Source organism: Melospiza melodia, chromosome 24, assembly GCF_035770615.1.
Source record: "Melospiza melodia melodia isolate bMelMel2 chromosome 24, bMelMel2.pri, whole genome shotgun sequence".
Classification (NCBI taxonomy): Eukaryota; Metazoa; Chordata; class Aves; order Passeriformes; family Passerellidae; genus Melospiza; species Melospiza melodia.
In genome coordinates this window covers 8,743,265-8,765,923 of record NC_086217.1, presented here as the reverse complement: position 1 = coordinate 8,765,923, position 22,659 = coordinate 8,743,265, and the positions used below count along the sequence as shown (strand labels likewise).

At 46.3% G+C, this 22,659-nt stretch overlaps 1 protein-coding gene and 1 non-coding gene across 5 annotated transcripts in view; both read right to left on the bottom strand.

The window, feature by feature from the left end:
* Positions 1-9,001: 9,001 nt before the first annotated feature.
* Positions 9,002-9,073, bottom strand: TRNAT-CGU (transfer RNA threonine (anticodon CGU)). Its single transcript has one exon. It is a non-coding gene; the product is annotated as a tRNA-Thr (tRNA).
* Positions 9,074-14,071: 4,998 nt separating this feature from the next.
* The window catches only part of RAB11FIP4 (RAB11 family interacting protein 4), a 116,665-nt gene continuing 108,077 nt past the window's right edge, over positions 14,072-22,659 (bottom strand). For all 4 annotated transcript variants that reach the window (XM_063175954.1, XM_063175953.1, XM_063175956.1 and 1 more), the window contains one exon: positions 14,072-21,792. In XM_063175954.1, coding sequence (XP_063032024.1) covers positions 21,676-21,792 — 117 coding nt within the window. In that variant the 3' untranslated portion in view covers positions 14,072-21,675. The remainder of the gene's footprint in view (positions 21,793-22,659) is intronic.

Below are 22,659 nucleotides of genomic sequence, written 5' to 3'. Positions count from 1 at the left end.
TGTGTGCTCATGCATTAAATACTTGTGTGCCCATGCATGACATTATTCTGCTTTCATGCATGTGGTGATTTTGTGTTCATGCATTAAATAATTGTGTGTTCATGCGTGAAAAAATCAAAGCTAACAGCCAGAGGCCTCATCTTTTAAATCTTTGGGTTCAGCACCCAATGCACCTCTCTGTCATCTACACCACATTTTTTCCTGTATCTATACTGGAGACAAGGCAGCCCTGTGTATGCATCGTTATGGATGTGACAAGTGACTCTACCTGGCCTGTGTGGATAGAATGGCAGAGAGAGAACTTGAACTGATCTGCCACAGAACTGCTCTCGGTCAACACTGTGAAACCATCTTCTACACAGAAGAACTTGTTCCTTGGCTAGAGGCCTGATGAATATGTAGAGCCAAGGAACATGTTGTTTAAAACTGATAGTAGAATGCAAAGTGAATCATGGGCCATGGGTGAAAAGGTTGGAAGAGGGACAGAGCTCTATGAGCCTTTTGAAAATGAGACATTCTGGCAGAAGGTAGAAAAAGAAAGAATTTCTTGACCATCTGGAAGGGTTCTGCAGAGATGATGCCTAGAGAGTACAGTAGAAATTAAGACTTCCCAAAAAGGTGTAAAAGACACTAACCTTTTCTCTGGTGAAGGGAATAGATGCTGTAGAAATCCCTTGGGTGGAACAAGAAAAGGCCTCATCAGCTTTTAGGAAATAAGAGATTGCTGCTCTTACAGGATGCAAGTTACATCTGCCCACTTCACTCTCGTTTTTAATTTTTTTTAAATTTTTTTTCTTGGTCTCAATCATGTAGCTGCTTGAAACGCCACAGAATAATTCTGAAAACAACAAATTCACTGCAAAAAAAATGTACCTATGCATATGGAAGGAAGAGCATGAGCCAGGGAATGGAGTTCCTCCCTAATAGACCTGATGGCACATTGTTTCTCTGATGTCCTGACCAACTCCTTAATTTGCTATTTTCAGCAGCCTCAAAACGTGCTGCCTCTTGTCTTGACCTGGCCCCACTAGTACTGATGTGAAGCACCACTTAATCTTCATGAGAGCAGAGCGAGACTTTCACACAACACTTTTGCCCAGCAGGAGCTGCTTTGCAGGGAGCCTGATCCCATGGGACGTGCTCAGCTGCTGGCAGCCCATTCCCACTTCCCCCGGTGCCCCTGGCAGCCCTGTGGCAGCCACAGGAAAAGGCACATTTCAGGCAAGTCTCCACTTGGCAGGAGGTACTTCCATATCTGAGAAGGTTGGGTCTTAGGACTTCATCCCCTCTCACAAGTTCCTGCTGGCTGCCCTTCATGGTGTGCAGAATCCATGCACAGGGAATGCATGAGCACACCCCTGCCTGGATGGGAGCTGGGAAGAGGATTAGGTCTGCATAGAGTTCAGATGTAATCAGAAGCATATCGAGTTATAAAGCAACACAACTTACACAATTCTAAAAATAAAAATAACCAGTTTCTTTCAAGCTGTTTGGCAGGCAAAAGGTTAATATATTCATAAGGTTTGACCAGCAATAGCCCAGAACAATAACTATAGAACAATATATTCTGTCACTTCTGAAAATAGCCCTCTTTGGAAAAAAAGAAAAAACATTTTCACAAGAGCCACAAACCAGATGGAGTAGCTTCTTTAAAGGTGTTCACAAAGTGGAAGCCAGGTGTGAAACTTCCAAAGTCAGGAGGGATCTTCTGTGGATGGGAGAGTGCCCTGCCTGCTGCTGAATGGGACATGGACCCTGTGCATGGTGCTTGGTCCAGTTGAATGAATACATGATGCATTAATCTGAGTCTGTCTTTCTCAATCCTGCCTGTGCCTATGCAGTACCTTTCTCTGCCAGGAGATCCACTGATTTAACTTCTGAGTGTGGTACTAAGCAGCATGTGAGCAAGAACGGCTTGTAGCCAACAGCTTGGTATTTTGGCATCTGACCTTGTTGAGAAAGAGAGTGGATTGTCAAACATGTTAAACTTGAGCACAGTGTAACAATAGGAACAGTTGAAATCCACTGATGGCACAGGATGAAATTCTGGTCTTCACCCACGGATACGAATCCATGCCAGAGGCAAGGGTCAGATCTCTCTCTCTCTTCCCCCATCTTGTTTGTTTGTTTGTTTGTTTTAGCCAGAACAGTAGGAATAGCAAGTTTGTGATTAAAAGTTCAGAAAAGTGCAAATATGATGTACTGCAAGGAGCTGGCCCGATCCCATGTACCTGTGCAGGAACACCGAGCAGCCAGGCCCATTCAGGATGCACAGGAAACTGCAGTCCCTCCTCTGTGATCCTTCCTAGAACCTGGTGGTTCCCTCAGAGCACCCCTGTAACACCAGTGAGCTGCAGCCCCCAGTCAGTGCCTAGACATGCTCTGGTTCTCTACTCACTGGCCAAGGCTCTGCCTGTCCAAAGAGCCTCTGGCAAATCATCCATACAAGAGGAATGTCCTACCAAAAACTGGGCCTTCATATTTAAAGCATGTGTGCGTATATTGGAGAACGGAGAAAATCACAGAACTAATGAGCTCTGATTAAGCTCAGAAATAATGGTTTCCTGTTCAAACACAGAGCTCTGTCTCTTCTTAGGACAACTACCTCATCCCCAATTGTGTCTATTAAAGACAATTACTGGGGGAGACAGATATGTGTAACCAGATGTGGAAATAACGGTCAGCACCATATGCAGTTTAAATTCTTTGGGCCTGAACAAGTTACATAAAAAAAAAAAATTGGGTATGTGTGTGTTTGTGCACTGTGGAGCAGCTGTCAATGGGGAAATCCCCTTAGCCCACTTTAATCCTACGTTCCACAATCCCCAGGGATTAAACAAATGCACTAACATTATTTACTGTAATGCTCCCTCCCTGGGGGGCTTCAGTCCATGAAATCCACTCCAGCATTTGCAAGTTCCAGTTGTGAAATAGGCTGTGCACTTTCTATATTTGGTAGCTCACAAGTACTCTTTCAGTTGGGCCCAGAGTGATGAAAGGACAGGAGTCAGGAATTCAGCCCAAGCAAGTCTCAAAGGGACCAGGCTCAGGCTTGGAGCTCATTTGTCACTGTGCAGGTCTTGCACAGGCACTGAGGCACTGCAGTGACTGCTGAGAGGGGACAGTGATCACGGGACTCTACAAGATGCTTCCCTAAAATTAAAGATGCTGCCACAGTATGAGTCCTCCTGTCTATACTCTGGACATATGAAATGAGGCTTCAAACCCAGATTCACCAGTAAAGCATCACACACCTCCCACTTTTCCTGTGATGAAATCTGTGCTCAAACTTTCACAGGGTACAATCCCTGTGAAATTAGTAACAGGGATTCCTCCAATCCAGATGCATCATCCTCACAGTGCCAGTAAGGCTGTGACAGTGCAAACTGCACACCACTGAACTCTTGTCACCATCTGGGTTCAGTTGATGGCCACAATGCCCAGCAATGACACAGACAAGATTCAGGCTCCCAAGGACCCTCTGACATACTTGCAAGGCCAGCTGATTGCTCCATCTCTTGCTTAAGCTTCCCATCCAAGTTTATTACAGCTTCTTCAAAGACAGTAAACATTACATTCTAAATTAGGCTGTCCTTGCCTTGAATTCATATACAGTTTAAATTCGTTAACTTGGGTGATTGTACCTACTCAGCACGAGTTTGGAGCACCACTGCCACAAATGAGCTGGCAAGGCAGAGCCCCAGGGAGCACCTCTGAGGCAGCCACTGCTGCCAGTGCAGGGGATGGTTTGGGCCCATGTCCTCCAGACACAGCCAACAGTAAAACTTTAGAGGCAAAGGAGTTTTATAGAATAGCTGAGGCTGAACCTCTGAGGTCACCTGGTCCCACCTCCTATTCAAGCAGGGTCACCTGGAGAAGGCTGCCCAGGGCTGTGTCTGGATGGCTTTTGAATTTCTCCAAGGATGGAGACTGCACAACCCATTCCAACATCAATCCTGCTCACCTGGAAAAGTCTTTCCTTAATTTTGAATGGAACCTCCTGTGCTTCAGTGTGTGCCCTTTGTCTCATCCTGTTTGTTGCTGAAGCTTTTGCACTGACCTGATATCCCAGGCTGGCCTCTGAGCCTGGCTTTGTCACTGTGATCACCAGGCCTGTGCAGCTGCACTGGGCAGAGTGCAAAGGCAATTCCTCTCCATGAGATTCAGAGAATTGCTTAGGTTGGAAAAGACCTTTCAGAGTCCAACACTGACCCAGCACTGTTAAGTCCCCCACTAAGCCATGTCCCTAAGCAACACATCTTTTAAATCCCTTCAGGGAGGGTGACTCAACCATTTCCCGGGGCAGCTCTTACCAAGGCTTGGCATCCTTTGGGTGAAGAAATTTTTCCTACTATCCAACCTAAGCCCTCCCTGGTGCAACTTGAGGCCATTTCCTCTTGTCCTATTGCTATATTAATCCAACACCTGACTCTGCTCCCATGGCACTGCATTTACAAACATATCATTTCATCAGCTCAAATAGATTTTTTTTCCCAATTAACAGAAAGATCATCACAATAAAAGCTAGGCTCATGTTACTGCTCTTCATCCTGCAACAGCTTGCTCACTGCAGTGAACTTCATTCATTGGTAAAGGCAAAAGTGTACACAGATAAAGAGAACCCTGCACACAAACCTTGCAGGCCTAGGCTCTGATACTCTTTCTAATTTTTTTTTTTCATGTATTTTACAGCCAGGAACATAAGAAAGTACCTGAGAGGGAGTCAGGGAGAAGAGCAGGGCTTCTGTGAGCAGCAGGCCCTGAGCTGCTGAGGTTAAACAGGCTGCAAAGAAGGGATTAGTAATCTCCCATCCATCCATCTTGCTCCTCCTTCCCTGCATAATTGCAGGTCATTTGAGACACACTGCTCAGCTGGCATTTTCTGGGTTCCCCAGAAGCAGTAGCTGCCATTCAGCACCACTTTCTTAATCTAAAATCTGTTGCACAGGTTCTCTGGGGAAGCTGAGTGCTGCTCTGCCCTCCACCAGCACGGCAGTGAGGATTCCCACTCCCTCTCGTGGGTGCCCTCGGAGCTCATTCACCAAATCCTGCAGCTTCACTGCCACTGGCACCCCTGGCTCTCAGAGGAGCAGCAGCATTGCTGTGCTGGGCCCTCCAACCTTCCTGCTCAGGTAGGAACACCCTGACCTGGCCATTAATATCTAATTACAGATGGCAATAGCAAGGTCCTTGGGGACCTGTGTAAGAGTTGTTACTCCTGTAGTAAAGCAAAAGTACAACTGGGTTCCTCACAGGGCAGCTTCCCAACTGCTCACACTTCTGGAGAAGAGGACACCAGCAGCTCTGTCCCTTGAACACAGAATAAGGATTCTCACTCTGTCTTTCCTACAGTGACATAAACAGAGTTTTCAAGGGGAAAAAATAATTCTTATTTCCTATCTCACTGTCATTTTTAAAATTACTGAATTCTGCAGCATTCAAAGGATTACTATTCACATACACGTACCTGCTCCTCTGGCAGAACAAATCGAGTAATTTCTGTTTCTGCTGGAGCTTTCAGCATGCAGACAAAAACATTTTTTATTCATCAGTGGTAAAAGGCTACAGCCATTTGACTTTAAACACAGACATGCTTCTGGGCTCTCTTCCAGGAAGTCTGTGTCACCCAGGCTTTAGATCGATATGTTTGTCTGCAAAGTCACCCTTTTGATCTGTAATTTTTCATTTTGACACAAGAAATGCCTTTTGGTCAAACTTCAGCAGTCCATTAAATTCCAGGCATAATAGAAATGAGAATCACATTCCTTTGGCCATGTGAGGATTTCCACAGTTTGGGGTTTATTTACTCATGGGTTAATTTACTCTGCCATATATTTGGGACTCAGACAATGCTGCAAATACTGTTCTGTGCCTCATCTGAGCTCACTGCCTCCTGCCCAGTTTGGGGTGTCTCACTGGCACTGGCAGCTTTATAAAACCCTTTGTATGTTTAGTTGTCCAACCTGCAGGAAATGCTGTTGAGGTTTTGGACAGAGCACATGGAGCATCCTCCCAGCCTGGCTGTGCTGTTCTCCTTACAAAGAGGGGTCTGGGCTGCAGGGACAAACCCCACAATGGGAGAGCAAACTGTGCCAGGCCCATGGCCCAGCTGGCTCAGCCTGCTCACCCCTGGCACACCACGCTCTGTTTGCACAACCCAGCACTGCCCTTTTCTTTCCAAGGTCAAGGTTTCAGGCCTTGGGTGCCTGGGCTTTTTTCCTTCTCTCTTCTCCCTCCCCCCTGTTTTATTTTTTTAAGGTGCCAGCCATTCCATGGAAGGATAACCCAAAAAGCAGAGAGGTGGGAAATCAATCCAACACATCATTAATGGGAGAGGCAGGTCTGCCCAGCTTTTGGGCCAATCCCCCAGCCTGGCTCCATCAGCAAGGTCCGAGCAAGGCTTTCCAATGATCTCAGTGCTATTTCTGACCCAGACACAGCTCCTGCCGTGTTCCCAACACTCTGCTCTTTGCTTGCTGAAGTTTGACCCAAGGGAGGATGCAACAGACACTCAGGAGAGTTGCAAAGCGCTGAAAATGTTCATATAATCCAAACAAACCCCATTATTTTCAGTGCCCATTCACATCTTACCTTTAAAAAGCAAACATTTTCTGTCAGCCTCTTAAACACACATAACTCAGAAATACTGCTAAAATTGAAAGTTTACAAGAAATACTGTTAAAATTGATTAATTTTTATACTTATTTTAAAGCAGTCAGGAAAATGTCTGGATTCTGAATAACTGGTTTGTCAAGCAAGAGAGGACAGGGATTTCTGTTTTTAAATGTGGCCAAGATTTCCAGCAGTAACACATCTTTTAAGTACTTTAATTGTAATATGGTTTTATTAGGTAATTAAGAGGGGCCTCATTTTAATCCTCATTTAATAGCTCCTCATTTCATAGAGGTGTTATATTCAGAGAAAGGCAGCTCAGTATTTTCTGGGGAAAAAAAAATCAAAGATCTTAAAGCAACTCAAAAGGGCCACCTAAAAAATTTTATGTTTTCAGTCAGGACTTGTGTCCAAAATAAACAACTCTTTCCTCAACCCACCAAAAAACCCTAAGCCAAACTCATCCCCAGCACAGCTATGATCAGATCATAAATGCCTTGATTAAAGTTCATTGGCTGGCACTTCAGGACTTTAGCTACTAATTAAAGCCAAAATCAAATTTATTGCCTGAGTGAGCAAGAAGAGGGGGTGGGAATTTGGGAGGTGAGCAAACACTTGACCTGCCCAGCACAACCCTGCCCTGGAGACAACAAGGGCAGGATGGCCCACACAGAGCTGCCTGTCCCTGAACAGAAAGGATCCCCTCGTGGTGCTGTTCCAGAAGTGAAGATGACAACAGCAATCCTGGGCCAAGGCTTTCCCATGGGCCTCTCCCTGGGAATTCAGCAGGAGCCTGTGCAGGACGCTCCCCACAGACACCTGGAGCTAGAAAGGAATATTCCAGTTCTGCAGAGACTGAAGTTAAGCAACTGGTGAGCTGCCTGGATGTGTTATGGCCACAGAGAACAGCGATGCCAGAGCTTTATTAAAATAACTGGTTCACAGTCCTGGGTTCTTGGCACACGTTTGGGCAGGACCTGGCTGCTCGAGTTTACAGGATGGGAAACCTGCTCCAGGGAGAACCTCAGTTTCACAACTGGTTTCGACCAGAAACAAACCCACAGAATTCTGAAAATCCCTGCAAAAGCAGCAAGATGGCTTTTGAACCAGTAGAAACATTTTGGTTTGACATTCCGCTGTGAAATGATGTAGGGGAAAAAAATAAATCAAAAGAGGGTGTTTCAAAGCTGGAACTTCATCCTCAAAAGCCTCCAAAAGAGGTGATGGGATTTGACAGCGCTCTATTTTGCAAGTAAAATAGTGTCTGCATTTTTCTAAACAAGTTCTAAACTGTATTTCCTGCTTTTATATCAAAACATACTACAGCTTGTTTTGTGGCTTGCTAATAACATCCTGCACAACCATTTTGTACAGACCTCCCCAAACACCTCGTGCACACACACTTCCAGTCCCTGCTGAGAAAGGCAGACAGCCTTTCAGGTGCCTGTCAGGTCCTGGCCAAGTGTGGCACAGAAAACAGCAAAATCAGCTTTTTCTTAAGCATCAAAGGAAGATTTGAAGAGGCTCCTCTGCTCTGCCCAGATATCTGGCTATTGCTGATTTTGCAATATGATGACTCTACTCTTGACATATTTCAAGCTCTCTGAAAGCAGCAATAACCAAAGTGATGTTATACAGAGGCAGCAGAAATGCTCTTGCATGTATCATGGTTTGCACAGACTGATCAGGAACCAAGCAATTAGGGTAAATTCTGGTATAAATGGTACAATCTCATGGAAAGGGTGGTCACACATTAGAACAGGCTGAGAAGTGGTGAAATCGCCATCTCTGAAAGGGTTAAAAGATGTGGTGGATGTGGCAGTTGAGGACACGGTTTAGGGGTGAACGGGGCAGTGCTGGGTTAATGGCTGGACTCGATGATCTTACAGAGCTTGTCCAGCCTTACCACTCGCATGATTTTAACTGCACTAAGCACTTGCTTATTCCAAGATTCGGCCTGTCTATCTGTGAGAGGTACATCAAATCCAGCACGTACAGAGAAAGCACCAGCAGGAGGATTCCTCACACTGAGCGCACCTAACACCTGCCCTGCAGCATCACAGCGCAAACATCTGCTTTGTTTTAACTGTGATTCACCCAGTTCAGGACATAGATCCTGAGGAAAACGCCGAGAAGTGTGTGCAAGGATCTGGGGGTGACACCGGGGCTCCGGTACAACCCACGGACCCCTGACCTGTTTTGCGGCACAGACACGCGGGGCTCGGGGACACCCGGCCGGCCGCACGGTGGAACTTCCCCCGTGATCCGCAGCTGCCTCGCGGGGCTCCGGGGCCCGATCACCGACACTGACAGCAAAAATGAGCCGCAAACGAGGCGGCGTCCGCGGCCTCCCCGCGGCGGGGCTGCCAGCGCACCGCGCTGCCTCGGCAGGCACGGACGGGGTTCGAACCCGCGATCTTCGGTTTACGAGACCGACGCCTTACCACTTGGCCACCGCGCCCGACGGGCTGGCTGCACCCGCGCGCCGCCAGTGGAAGGCAGCGAGCGGCGCGGCCGGGCCGGGCCAGGCCGGGAGGGGACGGGACGGGCCGGGCCAGGCCGGGAGGGCGGCCCGGGGCGGCGGGACCGGGGCGGGGCGGCCGCGCCGTACGGGGGCTCCCGCGGGCACGTGAGGCCGCGGGGCGGAGCGCCGGGAGCGGGAGCGCGGGCGGGCCCTGCCCCGCCCGCAGAGCTCGGCATCCCCTGCCCCGTGTCGCTGCGGCCGCGCTCCTCGGAAAGCCCTTCCCGCTGCCGCCACCCCCGCCGTGTCCCCGAGTGCCGCTGCTCCGACACCGCGGAATCCCCGGTGATGCTTTGCTTTCCTTCCTGCCGGTGTTTCTCACGGCAGAGGAACGCGGAGCATCGCTGCGAAATCACCGAGCAGCCTCGGGAAACAAACAGCCGCTGTTCGGAACGAGGAGAGCCCTGCCAAGCTCGCACACGGCTCCGGCGCCTGCTCCCGGTTCGGGGCCGGGAGGGTCCCCCGGGGCAGGAGCCAGCGCTGCGGTGGGACACAGCTGCCCGGGCACGGCGGGGACTGTCCCGGCACGGCGCGGCTCCGTTCCGGCACTGCCGCCGCCTCCCCAGAGCCAAACAGCGGCGTTTCCACCCCTTCCCTTGGGACACTATCAGGCGGTCTATGTTTCCTGATATTCAAACTGAATTTTCACATTTTACTTCAAACCCATTATGTTCTGTTTACATAGTCAAATCATAATAGCATAAATCATAAATACAATACTGGATTATTAGTATTTCCTCCTTTGGGTTTCCAGCTACCAAATATTTAGTCTTATGGCTAACCCTTGGTTAAAACCCAAGAAATGAATCAGCTCTCATTTTTATCACCACTAGCTGTAGGGCAGGAGGGAAGAATTTGAAAGTTGTGGTTTTGAACTATTATTTAGCATTGAATTGAAATTTTTCATCCTGTTTTCTAGTTTTGAACCAATGTTGGGCAGCAGAAAGTAATCTGGTATTTTTTTGGCTTACATGCTCCTCCTGAAAACTACACGCCAAAGCAAACGAACAAAAAGCAAAAAAACCCAGGCACAGTTAGAACCAATCTGACATAGTAGAATCACTTTTTCACTTTATGAATTTGTAACCAGGCCCCACTCTCTGCTGAATCAGATCTGAGTTACACAACCTTTATTACAGGCATGCAACCTGCATTCACAATGTGCTCCTTGCTTGAATAAACCAAACCCATGAGGCTTGATCAACTCATTCCAAAGAGAAACAGTTGCTTTCCTGAGGGTCCCATTTTTAGGTCTTCAAATAAATACTGCAACAAGCCTATCCCAAAAAAGTAAGGTTTACTTTTTGAAGGTACAGTCATTTGGGAAGTCAGGATCCCAGCGATATTCAGATCCTGAAAACAGCAGGATGGCAGGAGCCGCTGGAGTTGCAGATGTTTTGCACCCTCTGGCCCTGGACTTTGCATTTCAGGGCAGTGAAACGTCCGTGAGCACAGGGCAGCCCTGGCAAGGCTCCTGCTCCCTCCCGTGCTCTGGCAGGGTGATGGGAAGAGCCCCGCTGTTTTCTGCTGCAGGGAAGCTCTGCTGTGCCCATGGCCCGGCCCTGCTGCTCCCTGGGGCCACTGAGAAGGGGCTGCACCTTTAATCCAGATTTACACAGAATTTCCTAGAATGAAAGCAAGCCCCTCTGCTGCTGCTGCTGTTCTTCAGGGCATCGCCCATTCCATGCTGTGCACAGCCAGAGCTCAGGGACAGGCCTGGGCAGGGTTATTGCTCTCTCAGGTGGGACAAGTGCTCAGGCTGACCAGAGGGTTCCTAAAGGGCTGACAGCAGCTCTGCCCTGTGACTGCTCAGGTCTCAAATAAAGGCCTGAGCACGTTAAGAGAAGCCACAGGGTGGCCAAGAGAGACTGTGCTTCACAAAACACAGCCAGCAATTTTCTCCAGGACAGCAGGGAGGGACAAGCACAGCCTTTCAGCAGCTGAGTTCCATTACCTCTGTTGGTGCCACAGCCCAACTCCTCTGTCTTTTCAGCAATGGTTTGTACTTGAGTTATAGCCCCTGTTGCACACTATCACATCAAAATACAAACTGCATCCTCGTCTGCTCAGGCACAAAGATCCCAGTGTGATGGAAATTCTGATTTAAGCACCATGCCAGAGGACATGCTGACATATGATCATTGCAAAGTCATTTAAAAATCACCAATAACCCAAATAGTTATAGTTATACATCTGGGACAGTCTTCAATTTACTGGTCATATGCAACCAAAAAACATTGGCTCTCAGGACAAATTTCACCCTGAGTTATGCAAGCCACGAGAGTCCCTCCTGCACTGCACGTGTCAAAAGGCATTTAGGGTGGAGTGACACACCCCAGATCCCAGGCTGCCATCGGAGATTCAGGACAACATTGAAACATGGGCCATCAGGAACAGTGAACAGAGCAAGGGAAAACATCAAAGTCAGGGCCTTGAGACTGCTGTGCTGAAGAAGATATGTCAGCCAAGACAACCTGAGCAGATCAGAGCCTGCTGCCAGACTACAGGAGCTGCCTGATGCACTCCCTTCTTGCTCTCATGAGATGTATTTCATCTGTCTAACAGTCCTCCTTGTCACTCCCCAATTCTCTTACAATCTCTTTCCTACTCTGCTAACCCCAGTTAGCCTCTGTCTGCCTCCAAACCCACTTTTCCCCCCCAGATGATCAGAGCAAGGCAACAATCACCTCCCAGGAGTTCTGAGCTTTAATTCCTGATTGTAAAATGACCGAAGGGTCCTGTGTCCCACCAGCCCAGTGAGAACAGCACAACTTGCTAGAAACTATTACAGACTTTGTGCTATGTGGTGGGGATGATTCCTGCCCCCAGAGTAACACGTGATTTGTTTTCCCACTGTGTCTTTCTCATGTACCAGCAAGTAACTGCTGTGCAAGTAGGTCAGTAGTACAGCACATTAGAATGAGCTGCTGAGATTTGGGAACAAAACTGCTCCCTATCTCTCTGGTGAAGTGGTTTTTCTTTGAGCCTGTTATAAATCTGAATATCCAACATCTCATTGCTGGGAGGAATCTGGGAACAGGGAAGATAACACATGGGTACATTGCTCCATGGATTATTCATACAGTGTCTTTGCTCTCATTCCCCAAATATCTGTGCCCACTGTGAGAAAAGCTACCTCACAGCCTCATGGGATGATACTCTAAAAGACACATACCACATTTAGAGACTATTGTCAGTCAAATGGAAGCTGTTTGATATAGTATAACCACTTGAAGACCATCAAAATATTTTTGAAAGGAACAAATTTGCCCTGAAAGGCTTGAACTGACTAGTGAAGTCTTTTCAAAATTCCATTTCCTCTTCTGCCTTGCTCCAAGCCCAACTGGAGGCAGAGATCTTACCACCCTAAACTCTGCTTTGTATTTTAAATAACATGCCATAGGCTTGGTTCCCTTCACTATCTTTCACACAGGTGCAAAGTGGTCACATTTTGTTAGCCCGAGGACACGAGGTGACACTGGACGTGCAGGCTGGGGGTGGGAGCAGCAGCTTCTCAGGAGTTAAACTTCAAGCCCATGAAACCCCTGTGGAAACACATCCCTACCACCTGCAGCCCGTGGCTGTGTCAGGGTGGGCTTTGCTGACATTCCCAGGCCAACCCTGGTGGTGTCACCTGAGATGCTGCTGGGCAGCTGGGACAGGGCAGGGGACTGCACTGGGCTGCTTGAGGGGACACCTCACCCTGGGATGTTCCCAACACATAACAAAAGGCTCCATTTTTCCCAAGTAAGGAGCATCCAGCATTTCTCTGGGCTGACAATGTCTGCCCCTCTGTCAGCAGCATTTTCCCAGAGCACTGAACCCCTCTGTTGGGCAATGTGCCCACTGACACCAGCTCAGGACTGGCTGCCCACAGGGACCGGCCCATGGCGCACTCCCTCCCTCCACACAGATCTTGCAAAAAGCCGCCTGGAACCTAAGCTGCTCCTCAGTTGTCATTCTTTTGACTCCAGCAGTTAAAACAAAACCCAGAGAAGAAGCCAGCAGGTCTGGTGGCTCAAACTGGAGATTAAAAGAAAAAATTACCTCAGAGTGTGGGTCCAGCAGGCCTGGGTGTGTCCTCCACCATCGCACCTCACGCAGAGCCTGTTCCGCCAGCTCGGGACGTGGGGAGTCCTGGCCTGATCCAGGCTGAGGGTCCCCCCTGGTCTGCACAGCTGGCACCTGGGACAGGTCCTGGCTCCCAGTCACGGCCAGAGGTGTCCCAGCACTGTCCTGGTCCCTCACAAAGGGACAAAGCCTGCGGTGCTGCTGCCAGGATGGCCCTCCCAGGAGCCTCGGCCTTGCCAGGGGCCGCCCATGGCAGAGTTTTCCCTCAGGACTCCCCTGACCATGGCAGAGTTTTCCCTCAGGACTCTCCGGGGAAGCTGCTGCCTTCGGCTGAGGCGTGAAAGTCCCCTCAGCACGTGCCCTGGGGTGGGCACTGCTGGCCATGTCAGGTCACACTGCCCCAGCCCTGGATCCCCCAGGACACAGCTCCAGGCTGTGCCCTCCCCACAAACAGCTCACAGCTCCTCAGGGAATGAGCCACAGCATGTGCTCATTTGCTACGTGGGCCAGTAAATAATTGTACTTAAGTTACATAAAAAAGCTGGAGCCAAAAAGCTGCAAACAGCTCCCAGCTGGAGTTCCATCAATAGAGAAGGGCGGGGCTGTTGGTGGAGACATTAATGGGCTGGTCCTGTGAAGCTTGGGCTTGGAAATTTAACACAACTGTGGATGTCAGGTAAGGCACGTACTGAGCAAACATCTTCCCTGGTGCCATCTGTGTAACTTATGCAAAGTGAATGAAGCTGGTGTTTGGGCAGGTGGGAACAGAACTGGGCAGTCCTTCTTTAAATGAAGCACAGAAATAAAGGTGGACCAGTGAGGAAGGTAAGGAGGGACATTGAATCAGTCACCCACCACAGACAATGCTTTAGTCATGCAGGGAAAGCAAATAATTTATTTACATTTCTGATTGTACATTACAGCTACCTGAAGGATCCACATCAGCAAGGACAGCTTTATTGTCCCCAAAAAGTATTTCAAGAAAATACAGAGAAAATAGTGTAATGGCACATTGCAACAGTACTGACATCACTTCACTGATGTTATAAATTATAGAATGAGATTAAAAATAGTCATTTGCCACTTTAGCTGGCTGCTTTTTTTCAGTAACAATGGAGCAAGTGAACTTTGCTCATTTTCATACCAAGCAGCCTTTAAAATAAAAAATAAAACCACCTCCTTGCTTCTAAGGCAGCTTTCTTTCTATGAAATGGGTGTCCAATTCAGAAAAAAAAATTCTGCTCTGTGAGAATGGAACATATTCTTTCATAGATAAAAACTTGGTTTTTTGAAAGATTTAGGGGATATTGATGATTTTTTCCTCGAGACTTACCACAGTTTATTGTCTCACTGTCTGGGGGCTGGTGAGTGGGGTATTGATAAACAACAAGGTGTGAGAGGGGGAACAATTTGAGGATCTCATCAGACGAGCAGGGTCAACACTCCAGAAACAAAACCACCAGCTCGAGAAGAGGTTGGAGGGAGGGAAGGGCACTTCTAGGACCAGGGCCCTTGCTGCCAGTTACAGATGTCCAGGCTCACAATGCATCTACACAGCTTCCCAAATGCTGTGCTACAAACCCCAAGGGAAGGAGTTTGTTCAGCATCTGCCAAAATGTGAAGAGCAAGACACCCAACCTCTCACATCTGCAAGAGGAATGCAGACCCAGGGTCTGTCCTTAGGAAACGCTGCCACAGAAGCCAGGTAGGGAAGACAAGGAAACGAAAAGATTTTAGGCACTCTAAGATGGAGAGTCTATCAATTGGTAATGCTATTTCTTTTTCCATTACAATGGTCAAAGTAAATCACTTGCCTGATCCCACAAAAATAATCCCAGAATGGAAGTTAACCTGAAATGGGCAATGTGTTCAAATGAGGTTTTGGTCTGGTGCCCATTTCAAGTATAAAAGGAAGCAAATTTGCTTTAATGGAAATAAAAACTATAATCACCAAGTCAGGACTGTAACATTTAATTAAGTGTTTTATTATTTTGAATTAACTTAAGCCAACGAGTGGATAGAATTGGTCTCAAAACAATACTAAAACAATAAATCTGCAGTGTGTGTGACATTGCCTTACAAGAGACCAACCATCTGACACAACATTCCTAAAAGAAGACAAAGAACTGCTAATTATGTTAAATTTCATTTGCTACGTATTTTAGACCATGACCTAGTGCTTCTAAAAAAACCTGTACAAAATGAATATTTTTTACATCTCAGAGGCACATGAATACAAATCTGATCTATTTTATATATACACATGTACATTACAAGAAACCAGATGATTAAAGAAGTGTATATAAAAAGTGTCCAAAACCAGATGATAAAATGTGAAAATAAAATGTACCCTCACAACAGAGAAGTAAAAGGCACAAGTACTAAAATATGTAACCATGCAAAAAAAGTGACTAGTCTGTGCAACAGAGAAAAACAAATGGCTCTCACAACTGATTTTACAGTAATTCTGAAAATGTCTCAGCATTTAAATATATATCAGTGCAACATTTACTGCCCTGTAGTGTACTGAAGTGTTCACAGGATACTAAATTCTTGGTTCTCCTTCTGATGTCCTTTCTCCAAAGCCAGAGTAATTTAGCTATGGATAAGGTGGTAAATAAATCAGGGCTGATGCTGGGCAGTGTGAGTTCATCACTGGGAGGAGGAGTGCCTGCAGCCCCCTGACCCCTGCACAGATGTGTCCCCCAGAACTGTCACCTGCCACCCCTCACTGGGGCACAGCAGCTCTGAGGGGTGTGCAGGGTGTCACTGTGCCCAGAGCAGTGACAGCAAAGCTGACAGCTCAGGTGTCACTCACAGCACCTCCATTCCAGGGCTAGGTGTCCAAATTACACTGCAGAAGCCCAAGTTTGTTAATGCTTTCATTAGGTTTAAAGTCAAGTAAAACCAAATCTCTGTATCAGTACTAGTTTTGCAGTTGAACAGAAGCTGCAGACTGGAGCCAGCAGGCTGAGGGCCGGGTGCAGAGAGCAGCAGAGCACTGGCAGCTGGCTCCACACTGTGGCAAACTCGGGTACTGTGGCCCTGTTGCAGATTCTGCCTGAGATCCTCAGGGGCTGCTGCTGTCACTCTGTGATGTGCTGGCCACGCTGAGCTGCAGGCCTGAGCCTCCAGAGGGTGCAGTGGGACACCTGCACAGAACCTGGCACATCCCAGGGATCCCTCACCTGCATCACCTTCAGCTTTACTCACCCCACCTGCCTGTATACCGTGAGAACCAGCTACAGTTTTGTCATGTACATGGGACACAACCAGTTTTCACAACCACAAAAAAAGGCAAGGACAGGACTGGTCTGGTATCAAAACAGGACTGAAATTCTTGCCTTGGTAGCTTAAGTCACACTAAAGCCAAGAATATTGAATTTGTCCCTCCCATCTGCTCAAAGCGCTGCCCCAAGGCACACAGACACCTGATGGTGGCTGGGGACAAGACCAAGAATGTAAATTCAACAGAACGCTGAGGAAGAGTCCCACAAAGAAACAACTCTTGCACTTCAGACCAACTCCCAGTGCATTATGCAGAATGACAGGATTCAAACCCAGCACTGACCGCAACCTTCATCAAACTCTAAAGCTACATGCAGAGTCTCATTAACTAGAAACCCATGCATGATTTAACAGCAAACTGCTCCTAGGATCGATGTTTTGAATGAATTCAAAAATACTGAGATGCAAAGGAACAAAACGTCAGAACTGTGGTGCTATGTCTTTTAAAACCAACCAGTTGTGACTTCTTGACAATGTTTCTTGAGTAACAAATGACTTGACAAGAATATAAGCATTGCTGCTTACACCAGGAGCTGCTCAGTTAAAGTCTGAGTCAAGTTTTCACTTAAATCAGTATAAGCCAAGCCACTGATCTGGCAAGTGTTTGATCAGCTGCTACTTCCTTCCTTCCTTGGAAAAAAATCCCTCAGACCACACCATACAGTATTTGTTTTAAGAGAAAACCACTGCATATTCACTGCCATTAAAGAATGTAAAAAAAGCATTCTTTTATTTGTAAATTCTAGTTCTTAGACTCGTCACATGTCATGGGCACTGTGATGCACAGACCAGTGAGCAGTGCCTCGTGTAGCAGCCCACAATGTGTGTTTATAGATCAGCTTCCAAGCCCTCATTTACAAACCAGATTAGGGAGCCTAAATACTGCCCTAGATCCTCTCTGGAGAGCAATGCAGTTCCACCACAGTAAATGGAGCATTGCTGCACTCAGACAGCAAAATATTTGTTGATACACATCTTTGAGAATTAATAATGCTGTGTTCAACTCCCTACAGAGCTGGCTGAGAAATATCTGAATTTTTCCCAAAGACCGTGAAAGGAAAGTTGGCAACAAAAGTTCTTTGGATGCTGGGTTTCTTTGAAACTTCCTACATATTTGCATATTTAAAATTCCTTAAACATAGATGGGATAGTTACAATTCATCAATGTTGCACTTCAATATAAATTCTTTACAGCTTCAGTCTTAAATAGAAGCTATTCAAAAAGCTGAAAAATCTTCTTTTGATGTCAAAGCAGTTTTGAATCAGCATCATTCTGAAATCAGAACTAGGCAGCAGCTGAAGACTGAAGTCTGGAGGGAAGCAGCCAATACCAGAAAAATCTTGAGAGACTGCATTTCTGGTACTCCTTGAGTGCAAGTTTTGAAAGAGGCAATTTTTCTGCAGTACCTTGTGTGGGATTAGCTTGACCAAGGGCAGCTTCTAGCCAAAAGCCAGACTGTCCAGAAATACCTGTAGTGGTTTGCAACAGGTTTGACCAGAATATAATTTAGCTTTTCAGAATCTAAGGTCAAGGTACAGTACCTGGGATTGTGTTTGCACCCCCAAGGGTTAAAGAGAACCATGGGTTTGACACAGGAGTGTTTACTGCATCTGTGTATTGCTAGAGACATGATACCACATTTCTGTGTCTGAAGTGATTTACCCAGGGAATGGAGGCCCTTGTTCCACCAACAGTAACACTGACAGAGGCAGGCTGTACTCGCCTGGCCAGCCTGAGAATACAAAGGATGTCCACAGCAAAGAAGTAAGAAATTTATCAGAGAACAGACCGTGAAGTTAGTGTCTCCCCATTTGCAACATCTCCTGTCTGTTCTGCCAGTGTCTGTCTGCCACTTGATCACAATATGCACTCTCTGCAACACTGCTACCAGATCACTCCCCTCCCTGCCCCAGTGAGCCACCAAGTGATCCTTTGTTACCAAATTACCTGCCTGTCATAAAACACAATGACTTCTTTTCTGGGATAAAAGGGTTCTCCAGGGCTTGAGCTGCAAGATGAGTTGCTCTAATATCTGTAGTTACTCAGTCTAAGAATGCAGTTGCTAATTAGTATTTTTAGAGGTGGATACCTTAGAGGAAAATATATCTGCCAGTGAAATGCCTCTCCCACCTCCAACTCACATTATTTGTCAAACATAGTAAGTATCTGGATATGATTTCCACAGTAACAGATGGCAGTACCACATCAAGGGCCCCACAGGAGCAGAAGGATACCTCCTTTACACAATAAAACACAGCTACAAACATCACCAACATGGTGGTAAGACATCTCTTCAAATGCAAATACTGGAGCAAGGAAGAGTTTCTAAATACTTACACAGCTGGGTACAGAGCTGAACAAGAAGTCCTGCAAGATTTAAGAAATTTCCATTGCTGAGTACCCTTGGCTAGAGCATTCCTTTTGGGATATCAGCCAGATTTGGTGACTACATGTCACTACCAGTGACTGTTCACCTCCTACATATAATAATCTGCACAAAAACTTGGCTCTCACTATAATAATGTCTTCTGTTCAAGTCCACAGGCTTTGCTTTCAGTGCAACAGTCCTCAACACTTCCACCCTAATGGGACTGGGCTTTAGACCACTGAAATTTTGAAGCCGAGTCCAGATTACCTAAAAATAATTAGGGGGAAACATTCAGTCACCAGCCTAAGCTGCAAAAGCTTCACTCTAACTGAAATGCTCTGCATGAGAGCAGCACAGCAGTGCAACACAGCTCCAGAAGCAGGGCTGCTGGTTCACCCAGCCCTGCTGGTCACAGCAGGTTTGCAACAGCCCCCTGACACTGTGCAAGAGTTCTCTGTGGCCTACAAAGAGTGAAGTCTCTGGCACTACCCACAAACAGCACCAGGCAGAGGGAAATGCCATCACCAAAGTGCAGGTGAGGAGTTCTGCAGGCAGGAAGCACCGAGCTGGCTGAACTGCTTCTCTCCCACCTTCTGGGCAGCACATCCAGAAGAAGCAGCAGGTGGGAAAGGTGGATCTGTGGGGTTTCCATGGGGTTCCACCTACTTCTAAACAAACAGAAGCTGCTGCAGTGTTACATCTTACACCATTCCCAGGTGGCAAAGGAGTGGTCTTTAAATCCTTTCCTCCAGATTACCCCAGAGCCTCAGGAACCCAGCCCTGTGACATGACAGACTGAAGCAGACTGTTCCATTTCTCCCAGAGCACTGCAGACCTGTGTGCACTGGGGTGTTGTGTCTCAGTCATTCCTCTGGCTCCTCTCTCTTTCCATTACTTTACACCTGCCTATGCAGATACATAGAAACAAACTGTTTTTATTTTCTTGCCTTCAAGAAAGCCTGATTTCAGCACGTCCTCTGCTTCCCATCACTCCAGTAACACATCACTGAAGGCAAGAGCACAGAGATTGCAGAAAAAAATTATATATATTTACATCCCTAACTGAATACAGTTTTATATATTCAAATTCAGGAAAAATGCATCACATATACACACCAAGATACATCAAGAGAATACTAGGGGCAAGACACTGCCAACAGCAAGAAATACACAGAAAAGCACAGTCATTGCTACTGTAACATTCTCCTGGAGAGTGTATTTAATAGAAGAAACATCTCTATGCACTGGGGAAAGCCAAATACTCTGGCTGATTTTTCTGTGCCAGTTGGTGTGAATCAAAAGTGTGAAACTTTTACTTTAAAAAAAAAGTGCATGGAATAAAATTTGTTTTTAGCATTCAACTACCCAAACAATTCCATAAGCTCCTTATATAAGCTACATTATTAATTAAAAATGTCCTAGCCCTACAGTATAGATCCAGCTCTAGAGAACACAGGCACATGTTGAAGTCATCCCTATTTAAGGCAGCATTTAAGCAAACACTCAACTTTAAAGCTTAATGTTCTGTCCCACTGACGTCCATGAGCAGATGCAGCACACACCTAAAGTTCAGCACCTGCACAACTGCTCATCTAAACTGGGATGTGCTCCCTACTCAGAGCTTTAGATATGCACATGTCAGCTCAGTCTGGACTGGCAGCTCCTGCAAGATGAAGCTCTTTTCCTTTTGCCTGTCCCATAGGCAGAAGCCACTCTGTCCCAGACTGTCCTCCACTGCTGTGCCAGGAACCAGCCGTTCTCTGCACAGCCTGCCCAGAAAATGCCATTCCCAGAGGAGTGCAGCTGTCTGGGGTGGGAAAGCAACTCAGCACATCATGTGCAGGGCCGGTCCTCCTCCTCCCCCTAAGGTGAGATATTTCATGCAAATATTTTGTTGTTCTGTTTCTTTTTTTTTTTTTTTTGTAAGAACTGGAATGTGTTCCTTCAGTGAAATCTTTAAAATCAGGGTGAGGGGAAGGGGCAGAATCCCAGAATTCATTTTAATGGCCCATAATATACCCCTGAAAATAGGGGAACAGATTTGAAACCTCTTTGCCTCAATGCTACAGGGACCCTGACATAAAAAACACACATGCACACACACTAGAGAGCAGGCTCAGAGCATCTGAAAGCAGGCTCCAAAGTGATCTTATATGAAAAACACTTTGTGCTGACAGTGGCAAACAAATGGATGGTGATTTTTCATAACTAGCAAAAATTCTGCAGTATCTTCCCTTCCTTCCCATTTACTTTGTGTATTTTCCCAAATTTTGTGTGGTTTTGGTGGTTTTTTTGTTTTTGTTTTTGTTTTTTTTTTTTTAATCTGATGTGTGGTTTAAGTATTAAAACTAAATCAAATAGGAAACTACAGTCAGCACCAGTCAGGAACTGAACCTGGGTATGTCAATTGGTTTGTGGTACCCAAATTCCTGGAAGAACAAAGAAAAAAATTCTTGCTCCTAAAGTTAGGGCCACATCCATGTTTCCATTGTCTATTTTTACCTTTACAACTAGAGGTAGAGTCATTTTGTCCAGTATCTAAAACAACATGATCCAGTTATATTGTTATTACATTAATATACAGTATCCATCTCATCACAGGTATTGAAAGTGCATGGAAAAAGTCTAACCAAGCCAATTCAATGACAAATAACAGTGTACCAAACATCATAGAAACACACCCGCGCACCCACACTCACACCTAGTGTGTATTATATCATTTATAGGTTCATTTACAGTATCAGAGTGCTGCTGAGATCCAGTGGCATGTGCAGAAATATCAGGCAGTTGCTGCTTTTCTTTCTCATATTCTCTTCAATTCTTTATTTCCAAGATAGATGGATTGTGGTCCAGGATTGCCAAAATTATCTTGTCCATATACTGTCGCAATCTGTAATTTATCTCCTCCTGTTCTTTGAGGGCTTCCATGAGCTAAAACACAACATTTCCAAGTTACTCCTGAAATATTCTCAGTAGGTTATGTAACAGCCTGAAATTGAGACAGGTGAGAGACCAGTGCCTGCTCAAGATCACCAATTCCTTTTGTGACAGGTTTTCTAACTCCAGCTCCTCCCTGTATCTGTACTAGAAACAAATCTGTAGGCTACAGATCTTTGCTATCAAAGGAAGTGGTGAACAGTCATCTCAGGGATCTTCTGGCAGGTCATTTGAAACAAGTTCCCCATCTAACAAGCTAATCCATCCTGCATCCATACCATGGATCAACTGCTTCATCTCAGAGCAAGAGCTTCATGATACTCAATTTTTTCATTACTACAGAAATCTAAACGTGTTTGCATGAAAGGCTGCTGAACCAAACAAATATGTCAGTGTTTTGCACCAGGAAAAACATGTCCTTCCTCGAGAATTCCTCTGGATTTTTTTGAGAGATGTGCATACTCTCTCTCAAAAAAATCCCCAAAACAACCACTACATACTCCACAAGAACAATCCACTTGCTACTCAATGTTCTGTATTACATACATGTGTTTCACCAGATTTTTGGCTGTAAAAGGCCCCTCAACCTCTCTAAAGATGAAGACTGCTTTGCTTTTCATCTCTGAATGTTTAATGCCAAACTGAAAAAGCTGCCAAGGCATGTCAGAGCCCCAGATCCTCCTAAAGCTCATGTTATTTGCCTGTCCATTTTCATAAGACTTCACAGAAGTCCCACCCTGAATCTGCAGATTGTTACCTTTGTTCTGCTCATACAGGAAAATGGCACAATGGGAACAGTTTGTGCAGGTCTGTGAGGTTTTGCTGAGTCTGGGCCACTGCTTTCAGGCCTTTCTTCCTTTA